The following is a 12311-nucleotide window of genomic DNA, read 5'->3' on the forward strand; positions in this document are numbered from 1 at the left end:
GTCCCACTCAAACAACCTGTTTCATGAGGAATTAAATCATCTTATCTTTGGAAACAGGAGCAATATCATCCCACGACTCTCTGTCTCCAGGAAGTATCTTTATTCTGACAGGAGATTAAAAAATGTGATTTGTGTAAACATCCCAAACTCGCACCGCTGCAGCTCCAGCTTTCAAAAACGGTTGTAACAATAATATCGTAGCTTCCTGATCTTACATTATCAACTAAAATGTAAATTTGTGTGTTTGTCAGATTCAGAGGTCAGCGAGCTCCGTCGGGAGGCTCTGTCCGTCCTGATGTCCTCAGACCTGGTCACGTCCGACACCTCCTCAGCCACCCCGGCGCCCGGCAGCACCCAGTACCTGCTCAGCCTGGCTCGGGTGGCCCTCAGCGCCAGCGTGGAGATCCCAGAGCTCTGGGGGGGCCCTCAGCTCACGACCCAGCTCCTTCAGTGTCTGCTGCAGTGCCCGCAGTACGAGGTGCGGGAGCTGGCACTGGAGGGGGTCCTGAAGAGGCTGCAGCAGCAGGAGGAGGAGGAGGAAGAGGAAGGGAAGAGGAGACCTCCGTGGCTGGACGAGACCACCCTGTCTAACCTGACCAGCCTGGCCCTTCACGAGACACACCCCCAGTGTCTGGCCAAGGTGAGACCACACACACATACACACACACAAAAACATTATAGGAGGTGCATTTGTTTGTTGTGTGTTTGTTAGTCTGTATTTGTGTCTGGTCGTTTTTACGGATGTGAGCGTGTACATGATCTGCTCTTCATTCCTTCGTGAGGCCGTGTGCAGTATAATCTCACAGTCCTATCATGACACAATGAAGAACTCTCTCCAAGAAATATGTTTTTCCTATTCATCACAGTTTATCTGAGCCACAGTGTCATTCGCTGCAAATTGATTAAATGTCCAAATTTATGTCGCAGAGGCTTGCGTGAGAGGCTAATCGGCCGCAGGGGGACACGCCAAGCACTCTGGCAGTGAGCTGGCTAGCTTGCTCTCCCACTCACTGACACACACGCATGAGAGGCTTAGTAAGCCTCCACTCCAACAAGATTTGGAGGGGAAAATGCGACCTATTTCCTGTTTCAAGACAGAAGGTCGTATTTCAGTGTGTTCATAAAGTGAGGCCAGCCAGCCAGCAGATCTGCTCTGTCCTGCTCTGTTACTCCTGTCATTAACACTCCTCCAGAGCCGACACGACCCAACACTGCCGGGACCGGCGGTGTGTGTGTGTGTGTGTTTCCACGCTGCTGCAGACTTGTGTTGTGTTTTAGTTTTTTTGTGTGTGTGTGTGTGTGTATGTGTGTGTTTGGATGTGCATTCTTCGCCAGGCGCTACTTTACAGCCCAGCCGTTAATGTTTAAAGTGTCGGCCCTGTTAAGTGGAGCCTCCCCTGCGCCAAGGACACGCCAACCCAACAGGCCAGTTGCCATAGCTCGCCCTGGACTTCACTGAGGCATTCTGGGAGAGTAGCAGGAGCAGCAGTAGGCCAAGGACATAGTGTTGGTCAGCTATTCTGCCCAGAGGTGATGTCTGGAAGTCTGAAAGAAAATAACTTAAGTCATCTTAAGTCCTTATTCAAGATAAATGTGTTTAAAGAATCCGCTGCATGGGTCAGTGACAAGAAAGATGGGAGCTGTATTTACCATGGAGTAAAGGATTCTTCTACATCTCAAGTGTGACTTGTTACATCAAAACATGGAAAATACTGAGTTTATAACAAGGAAGCGAATGTAAAAAAAAAAGTCCTATTCAACACCATTTATGGGTTTTTGGGGGGTTGTAAACTGTCTAAATTTCAAAATTTGTTTCCGCTTATTAGAAAGGACACAGATCTCAATCTTATAAATTCCTCCCCAAAGCAGAAAAGGAATCGGCTAAAAATGTGTTAAGTTTGAATGATACATATCAAATGATACTTTAGGTTGCTGCCAACACTTGCGGTATTCGTGAGTAATCAAGTACCTGCTCGTCTAACGTGTTTGCATTAACTGCGGACCATATTACTTACTGTAAATACAAATACATAGAGATGCTTAGTTGGTTTTATTTTACTTCTACTTAAAGAACTGATAAGAAAGATCAACCATACAGCACATACAGTTATAATCTGATGACTGTAAAAAACAGACACACGTTGACTAAAGGAGTAATACAATGAATAAAACACTTGAAGCTCTTGGGGCTGCTGTACACGCCACACGATAAAATATATGATACTTAGTGTTTATGTTATTATGAAGGACAGATTTTAAATATTAAGTGATGATCTGCATAGTGTTTGTAGGTGAATAAAAATATGAATTTCATGCCAAATCCAACATAAATTGCAATTTCTTCATGTCTTTTGATTTATTTTGGTAAAACCAGCTTATAGGCATATTATCACCAACAGCAGTGCACCATGATGAATTGTGGGATACACTTAGTAAGTGTTCATCAAGTGTGGCTTAAGTGTAATGCCTGTTGGCAGTTTTTGGACCTGGTACACTTACCAGCGACTTGGTGGCACGTAAACGCAAACTTGCAAACATGCTCAAGACCGCAAGTGTGGGTTTTACTGGGACAAACCCAAAAGCAGCAACACCTTGAGGGTGTAGAGGTCAGAAACACAGAAAGAACAAGGCCTAGACGGCACTGTAAGGAAAGCTAGGTAGAGTGCAACTTTTATAACTGTTAACATTTATGTGTATGTGTGTGTGTGTACGTGTGCCTGTTCTTGCAGGGTGGGCGTCACTGTTTATTTGCATGTTACAGCTATGAAAGTCTGTACGCGTCTACGCCTGAGTTGGCATGTTTTCATGTGACTGTGTATATTTGAGTATGTGGGCAGTCGAGTGTGTTGCAAGACGGGAGCTCATTAAAGCAGGTTGTAAAAGTCAGAAGCATAGAGATGGTCAGACCAGCTGCCTTAGAGCTCGCTGTTGAATAGCTGGCAGTCAGACGGGTGGATGTGACAGTGAAAAACACAGGCTATAGCTGGGAAGTTTTTCAGTTAAAGTAACAATAAAGAAAGAGAAATGCAGTGGCCAAATTAATAATGACACTGGCTTGGCATGACAGGCCCAATGATTGATTCACTTTCATTGGGGTTGAAAACAACCACTGGACTTTGTGAATTATTGTCTGCCAGATACTGTACACTTTCTCTCCACCACAACCTCCCATACGAGCGTAATAGGCCGCTGTGGGTATTGGGCAATCCTTGTTGGTGCACTGGAACATTTCTAAATGACTTGTCTCCAAGCATTGAAATATGGACATTAGCTGTGTTGGTAGGTACTATATGAGGAAATCTAAAAATAGGCTAACTAGCTAGGCATTGTGGTTGCAGTTTGCTTAACGCTGCATTATATGATATTTTTGGCCACTTGGGGGAAGCAGAACAAAGCACAAAACACTGACCGGTTAGCAATCAGTTGACTATTTACACATTCAGCAAACACGCGGCAACATTAGCATTCATGTGGAGTCATGTCTCTGGAGACATAACAAATGTAAGTGCAATATTCACTCTGTTTTGGTCTACCAACTCTGTAGGGAAATAAGTGACTCTTTAGCTGCTTAATGCTATGCTATCATTCTAGCTAGTCACTAGAGCTAGCTTTGTCTGTCTCTAGTAGTGTACAGCTGGTTTATCAGAGGTGTTTTGCAGCTGCCTGCTGCGACTGGAAATGAGGATGTTGAATGCGGGGATTGCAGACCTGAAAAACAAAACAATGAACCGAAAGATGTTAAAAGCTCTGTGGAGCGGAAACCGGCAAGTCCGGTGATAATTATCTGAGAGTTTCTCACTACAAGCCACGCCTGTCACATTACACTTTCTGTCTTTTGATCCATCATGTGTATATATATAAAAAAAATAATCAATGCAGCTTTAAAATTCACATGAAAGTTTGATTGAATAATGCATGAATAAAGTGTGGTAGCCTTTATTAGAAAATGTTTGAATATTTAGAGTTATTTTAACTCTAATGTTCTGTTGTGTAGCATTATTATCAAACCTAGTGATAATTTAATTTTGGATTGTCTGTTTGGAACTTGATCCAGTCAGTTAGCCAGCTAGAAAGAGACAGAGAGGTTTACCTTGCTACTGTGTCTATTTTCTGCTCACATGCACAAATATACAGCCACACACACACACACACACACACACACACACACACACACACACATTCAGATGTTTACACACAGACATTGCATGCTCCCTCTCGCCCTGCTTCTCCGCCCACACAGATCCTATAAAGCACGCTTTATTTTAAAGCTCTAATAACAGGTTGAGGTCTTGAAAGAAATAATAATCATTGAGATATGCAGCAGGAATGTCAACATGTGTTCTCGGCTGGATGTGTGTGTTTTTAACGGAGGTCTCACGCGGTGGAAAACAAGTCGTTTCCTCCTCAGACTCGGTCAGCTGCCTCCTTCGCTGGAGGAGTGACCGGGCAAAGAAAACAGCATGGGAAGAGATGAGGAGGAGAGGGCCACGAGGGGTGAAGGAAGTAAAAAGAATCAAGTTGTGGAGGTCAAGCTGAATGGATGTTATGATCAGACACAGGACAAGGAATGTGTTACTACCCGAGTGAAAGAGGGAGATAGAGGTGGAAGTTCTTTTGTGTGCATGCGTGTACTTATCTACATCCATGTTCATGCATATATTTGTGTGTGTGTGTGTGTGTGTGTGTGAAAGAGAGCAAGGCAGCTGTGTACCCGTGGTTTGGGTGTGCGTTGGGAGGATCTGACCGGTGTGGTAAAAATACCCTCGGGGCAACTTGCCAGCCGCGCTGCAGAGAGGACACCAAAGCTGTGTTGATGGATGGCCCTGAGCAACTTCGCTCACCAGTAGCTCTGAGTGTGTCTGTCTCTGTGTGTGCATGTGTGTGTGTGTGTGTGAGAGATTGAGATGAGTGACTACATCGGTATCTTATATCTCTTACGTCTTTGACTCTTTTCCTCTTTCTCTCCTCTTTTCTTCTCTCCCTCCTCACAGGTCCTCCAGGTGTTGTCTGTGTTGACCTCCAGCAGTGAGCTCCTCTGGAGGGACGGTGTTCGGATTTTGTCCAAAGAGGAGGTCCTGCTGCACCTCCTCAGTCTGGCTCAGAACTCTGTTCACAGGTCAGAAAACGGTCACACCTGATGTACCAATACTCTTTGACATTATGCCAAAGTCATCTTAATGTGATCTTCTGTTTGGGCCAAAGCATTAGACAGTTAAGGCATTTCTCCAGCAGGCAAGGCTTACATTTATTACAATGTGTTTTACAACCATTAAACTTCTGATCTTAATCTGACTGAGTACTTTTTAAGAAAAAAATCAAGAAAGTGTTTAAATCATTTTACTTCTTTGGATAACTCCTTACTCCAACTCCCCTATGAAACATCCTTAACTGATAAACAGTCAATGAATGATTGATATCACAGTGTAACTTGGCTGCCATAGTATTTGATGACATATGATTACATACATGGTCAAATCCTTCCAGTGCTATGTAAAATACTCTGCTATTTTTAATGACTACAGCTGTGCAATGTTGTCATTCATTAGCTGTGGGTTGATGACAGATGCATTATAAATGTCCATAGGTCTGCTTACAGCTTAATTATAGTGTGTTATAAACCATTTATTAATTATTTACATGCTGCTGTCAAATTTAAAATTTAGAGGATGTAAACTGCAATTGTTCCACTCTTTTCAGACATATTGTTATTGATTTCTGATAGATTCCTATAGTGAGACAACTTCATACAAAGTTCAGTAAACAGAAACAACCTAATGAAACAGCAGCAGTTCTTCTCGGTACATCTGCACACAGTATTTCAAGGTACTTGGCAGGTCTTGGAGAAGTTGACACAGTTCTTCTGTGGATTTCAGCATCTCAGCTGCTTCTGTCTCTTCATGTGATCCCAGACTGGAATGTGTTACTACTCCATGATGTTGAGATCAGAGCTCTGTGGGACCATACCACCTGTTGCTGGACTCCTCGTTCTTCTTGTTGTTGAAGATAGTTCTTTTTGACTCTGGCTGGATGTTTAGGGTCGTTGCAGAGTGAATTTGGGACCAGTCAGATGCTTCTCTGATGGTACTGCATCATGAATAGGAATCTAAACATCTAAAGTGCCTAAAACCTTTGCACAATACTGTATGTAATTATGATCATGAACGTGGTTGTCTCCGGGACACAGTTGGGTTGCGTTTCCAAGTCTTCTGCACCCTCTTTATTCATATTCCTTGTACATACGTCCTGGTCTCTTTGCACTGTAGCAATCAACAGGTCTGTACCTGTTGTAACTTTCATTCATTTCAAGGTAAATGCAGTAAAATGAAGGCAACCCCATGACTCCAAAACGGCTGCTCCCACCTGAAAACCTGCTGTCAAAACAGCTCCTAAGCAATCCCAGAACAGCTTTTAGCTGTGATGGATGGAAGACACATGAGGGGCAAGATGCAACCACACACTCCTCCATTTCCCTTGTTTTTTCTGGCTCCCTCCACTTGTGAAAGAGCCCTCACCCTGCTGTGGCAGGCTGGCTGTCAGGACTTCATTCAGAGCCAGAGTCCATGGAGGAGGGACATACAGGTTCACTGGCTGCACCTTCACCCTGCACCTGGAGTGTACTGGCCTCTTCCTGCATGGCTGTATTTGTTCTTTCTCATGAATTGTTGCAGTATTTGTAACCAGATTGTTCACAAGCAACAGATACAGGTGGTTTTTAGAAATATAAAAACAATGGGAATGTAGACATGGGTGAATGCTTCATTTTTACCCCTCAAAGTACGTCATTAGAACATTCCAATATTAGATCATTCGCACCTGTCAGGCTCAAAGCATTACTTTTGCAGCCTCATGAGTCACACAGTGCACGCACTTACTGCAAACTGATGTGGCACATACTGTTCTCGTATTTGTGTGTGTGTGTGTGCATCCTGTAAGCCCTTTGACACCCATTGACAGACACACACACCTTCCTTGACAAGCCACTGCTGTACTTTTCTCACCCTGACAAGAGAATACGGGCTCGAATAAGGATTGGATTACAAAGGCTTTTAGCCCCGTAAAGCCTTTTCCTGGCCACAATCTCTGAACCCGGGGATCCACTTTCCCTTTCGAGTGGCCCCAGGGTTATGATTAGAGCCAGGGAGGGATGAGATTGGGTTGCTGGCTGCCCTTGTCTGCCGTGTGATTGAATGGCACTCAGGCTATTGTGATACATAATGTAGTGGTGAGTACCAGCACACGTCTTTTGTGGATTGTAAGTCAATACAGTTGAGTGATGTGTGTGTAGTTGACTGTGTTGGAGTGTTAGGTGTGTGTAATGGTTTCCACAGAACGGCTTGAGGAGCTTATTATCCGCCCACGCTGCATCAATATGGCTCATTAAAGGGTAGGTTCACCCGAACAACTAAAAAACATTTACTCACTTACTGCACTTTTAAGCAAATGAAATTCTCTTTAACTCCATTGTAAGAAGGAAGTCATTCAAATCACACATTGTACAGTCAGTATGACACCTTCTTTCCTTAGGATAAGGAAAACTTCCCCAAAAAAATTTAGCAGGAAAAGTAGGGGAGAAAATCCCAGAAAAGCAACACAGAGGCTATCCTTCATCTAGGACAGAACAACAATCATTCAAAGTTCATATTCAACATGTGGAAGATGTTTCATTTCGTGTTTCAGTGTGGAGCTGCACTGTGCTGCCCTGACCCTGGCCTCTCAACTGGTGGTTCAGCTGGTGACCTCTGACCCTAAGGTAAAGACTGATAAACATGTATGTGCTACTAATTTCTGACTTAGCAACAGGATCTGTTGGTAGACTACAATTAAACTGAACGATCAAATAAAAAATGTAAAAGGAGGAGGTGTTCATTTTCAAGCTGCAGCTAGTAGCTTAGCATTCTGCTTACTGATGTCACTGTTTCCACCCACCCACCTCTGTTGTCTCTTGTTCGAGGCTTTTTTTTTTTTTTTTACAAAGTTTGCTTTAAAGACATATATTCAAAACAAAACATTGCGTAGTAAAGACTGATCTCTGAGAATAATTGTAATCATTCGTGCTAGAATGATAAATCATCCAGATGACACATCGGCTGATATTGGCTCATGGCACATATTATCAGTATTGGCCTATATTACCAAGAAATGTCAGGACAGAAATCCCCAACATATGATTTGTCAGTCTGTCCAAAACCCCAAAACATTATTTTACAATGATACAATATACAGTACCAGTTAAACGTTTCGACATACTTTCTCATTCAAGGAAATAGGAAGCTGTGTCCATATAAGGAACCGGAACAAGAAAATGTTTGATGTTTTTGCTGAAGAAGGTTATTTAACATGAAAAATTTTCTGTTGATCATGTCACACTGTAATATAGGGCTGGTCGATAATTATCAACATCGTTTATGACTTTTAAAGAAATCACATTGAGATGACATGATCATATTATCTCATAGTCTTATAAAATTCTACCATCTAAATGAATGATTTAAATTAGATTATACGTAATAATAAAACAAGGTATTTTTGTTGTTGTGGTGTCAAGAATTTTATTTCATGTATTTGTTGTTTTTTATGTGATTTTGCATACATCTGCCATATCCTGAAATATATAAAAATTGTAAAAGTATTCTTATTAACATTGATTGAATATTGATTTTAGCCTCGTGCCCAGCCTCAATAAAGCGTATGCAAGTATAAAGTGTGAATTTTCCTTTAAAAAAAAAAAGAAAATTTTATACAAGTGTTAAGTGTTAAGTGTTGTCATCTAGGGTGCGAGTGCAGTGGCTTGCTTATCTCAGTGGGGGGCGCTGGTGTGTTCGTGCTGCAGCGAGGAGCAGCCGGTGGAGGTGAAGCTGATGGCCACCAAGGTGTTGGTCAACTGTACGGACACTCTGCTGACCAGCTGTGACCTGCCACTGGGTGAGTCTCAAATTATGGAATGACTTGAGGAAATGCTTACCCTCCACGCAGTTAAGATAAATACTGAAATGGTCAGAAAACTGGTGACCATTTATAGAAGCACAGGATCTGTATGTTAAGAATTTGTCTGTGTGTGTGTGTGTGTGTGTGTGTGTGTGTTTCAGGTCTGGCCAGCACAGTGCCCCTGTGGAGGAGTCTGTTGACGTTGCTGCAGGATGAAGACCAGGAAGTCAGAGATTCGGCCTCTGACTTCATCTCTAATGTACCAGTTCATCTGCTGAGTACAGGTACACACTGACTGTCCGGAGTACACACTCACATACTGAAGCGATTGTAATGCATGTCCACTGAAATATATACACACAAACACACACACACAAAAAAAACAAACTGATGTTAAAAAGGGTTGATGACATCATTTCATGTTTAGCGTCTTGGACCATTCCTGGAAGGGGGGATGCAATCTTTAATTCGGCAGCTGGAACGCAAGTGTGTGCGTGGTTATGTGTCATTGTTTTGAGAATGTCTGAGTTCTGTTTTCTGAAGAACTGTATGATGCCCGGACTTTACTCAGAAGTACACCCCCCCCCACCACCACCCCATCCCACCACATCCCCACCCCCCCCTCACCCCCATCCCCCCCGCCCCCCACCCCCCCACACACACACACACACACACAATCCCACAATCCAGAGGACTGACAGCTGCCAACTCTCAAACAGCCGTAGTGCCACTTCCTGTCCTCACAAATCTCACTTCCTGTATTTTCCCAGCTTCCCTCCAGGAGCCACCCTTATTGTGTCTGTTGCCACCGATACTATCTCATAACATAACACCAGATAGCAAAACACCTCCTCAAAAGTCTCTGCAGCCCCCCCATGTCAGTGCTGTTCATGGAAGGGGGTGCAGAGTCATGGGGGAAGACTCAACTCCAGTAGCCCTGACATGTTTTGACCAAATTCTAATTTTATTTACTGTCCATATACGACAAGTGAGAGTAAAATCCAAACTTTTCCTTTAAAGGCAGAGTTAGGTGCCCGGGAAATTCATTGAAAATTCCTGATAATGTTTAGATTTTATCCAAAAGCAGTGTGTGTGTTCTATACGTGTTTATGTTCATAAGGCCAGACAGGGTCAGATAAGCTGTCAGCTAAAAATCAGATAGGAGCTCAACAACATGACTAAGATGGAGAGGTTTCTCTACAACAGGAAGAGAACACAATAGGCATAATTACAGACTGGGTGTCCTTGTGTGCGTGTGCGTGTGCGTGTGCGTGTGCGTGTGTGTGTGTGTGTGTGTGTGTGTGTGTGTGTGTGTGTGTGTGTGTGTGTAGAGAAAAGAGGCTGGGGCATCCCCCTTTGTCCATCCATATTTACTGCTCATTTGGAGATTACCGTTTCTAAGTGTGTGCCTGTGTGTGGGAAGCAGAGAGTGTGTTACTTACCGTAAGATGGTCTAAATTTCCTCCTGGACACACGTCTCCACTGTGGGAAAAAGAGCACAAGTGTTTGTCTTCATACTTTTGTGTGACCTTTTGCTCTCCAGCCAAGCTTCTTTCTCCAACCCCTGAAATGATCTCGAAAATTGCACCGGATTCCTGGTTTAGTTTAACATGTGTCGTACGCACAACAGGAATGTAACACATAACAAAGAAAGAAGAAATGAGATGGTAAATTGGTAATCTGGTATCAAATGAATGAGTGACCAGGCCAGGAAAGTCAAATTCCTGAAGTAAATGAGAAACAACCAAAAAACCCAAAAATAAATCACATTCCTCTGACTGTATAAAAAAAAAAAACCCAACAAGAACCTTCAATTGAAAAAATATGTCATCTTTCCACTTCTGAAGATTAAACTTACGTGATGTTCTGAAATTGAATAAGTAGGGGATGGTAAAGTCCATCTGAGGAAAGACACTTTCACGTGGAGCGAGCGAGCCAATCACAAGACTCTGCTGATGATGTATTTGAATCTGCGACTTGTTTACGGTTGCCTTGCCAATACAAGCACCCTTTTTAAATACATTACAAGAACATTGGCACCAGACAAAAACAGCTCCTCGCCCAACATCTTCCGCCGCGTACACACATACATCCAGCCTTACCCCCCCCCCCCCCATCATCTTCTTCTTCTTCTGTTGAGTTTATGGCGGTTGGCATCCATAAGTTTTTGCATGACCACCATCTGCTGGACTGTCCCTAGTCCCATATATTCTTCTTATACTTTTTTTTTTTTTTTTCAAGCTCAGACGGGCTGAGGCGCAGAGCATAACAAGGTTAAACTTTTCACGGATTGTCATGAACACACGAATCATCATCTGTTTGAACTGAAAGTGTGCAAAAACAAATCACTGCAATGCGTGTTCCAGTGGAGCTGATAATTTGTTCAGATATTACCTCTATTTGGATAGACCTTAGAGACTAAAGTGGGGAGTGTGGGATGATGGGATAGTGGATGTGAATAGTGAAAATCACTACCGGTGCCTGAAATGTTATCCCGGTAATTTACCAGGAACTATGTGTGAAGACTGTACTTACTGCTTTGCTAGGAAAACATTTGTACGTGTATGACTGTGTGTCAGTGTGCTAATGTGTCTTGAAGTGTATGTTTGTGTGCGTAAAGGAGAGTTTGAATTTGTGAGTGAACCGCTGCTAGTCAGTCACAACAGCTCCCCAGGCTTCTTTCTGTTTTTTCTTACTCTCTGCTGGCATCTTGTTCTCATGATTGTTCATAATTTCATTCAATAAAGAGTTTTATTGAAGAGGGGGAAAAAAGCTCTTCAAGCTAATGAGCTTGCTAGCTGCTTGCTAACTAGCGGTTAACAAGCTTGTTAACTCCATCGAAAATAGTTTATTCAAAAGACATATTAACCACTGACTCCTGTCTGCAAACCATTCTTCTTTTTTGAGCAGTTTATACTCTGCTAGGATTATTAAAATAAAACTTGTTGGTGAAACACAGCTAATTAGCTAGCATAGCTTCCTCCATTGTGGACTCTTCTTAACTCTCCAAGATCAACATTTTCATGACAGCTTGCTTGATTTCAACATTTTAAATGACCTGTACGCCTCCACAATAATAAGGATACATTTAAAAAAAACTTTAAACTGGGTGTGTGTCAGAATTTTTTGTCCACAGCAGTAATTTTAAATTGTTCAATATAAGTCTTTTTGACAGCAGGCGTTTTAACTTGTCACAATAGAGAAAGCTCAGGTGTTCCTCGTAACATACTAATAACTGTCTCAATGAGTCTTTATTTTGTCTTTTTATGCAGCTGAACCCACAATACTGTGTCTGTTACAGGTCATTTGATATATCCTCCTTCTGTTGTTGAATGTAATTTAATAAAACGTCTTTTGAGGGTCATAAGCTACCATCTAACCTCAGC

General features: G+C 42.6%; 1 protein-coding gene across 4 annotated transcripts in view; it reads left to right on the plus strand.

Annotated features, from left to right (window-relative positions):
* thada (THADA armadillo repeat containing) overlaps window positions 1–12311 on the plus strand; it is a 99178-nt gene that overhangs the window by 75205 nt on the left and 11662 nt on the right. For all 4 annotated transcript variants that reach the window (XM_042432955.1, XM_042432954.1, XM_042432957.1 and 1 more), the window contains exons 32-36: window positions 252–640; window positions 4992–5116; window positions 7678–7750; window positions 8772–8922; window positions 9087–9209. In XM_042432955.1, the coding sequence (XP_042288889.1) occupies window positions 252–640; window positions 4992–5116; window positions 7678–7750; window positions 8772–8922; window positions 9087–9209 (861 nt within the window). The remainder of the gene's footprint in view (window positions 1–251; window positions 641–4991; window positions 5117–7677; window positions 7751–8771; window positions 8923–9086; window positions 9210–12311) is intronic.

This window comes from Thunnus maccoyii, chromosome 14, assembly GCF_910596095.1.
Source record: "Thunnus maccoyii chromosome 14, fThuMac1.1, whole genome shotgun sequence".
Classification (NCBI taxonomy): domain Eukaryota; kingdom Metazoa; phylum Chordata; class Actinopteri; order Scombriformes; family Scombridae; genus Thunnus; species Thunnus maccoyii.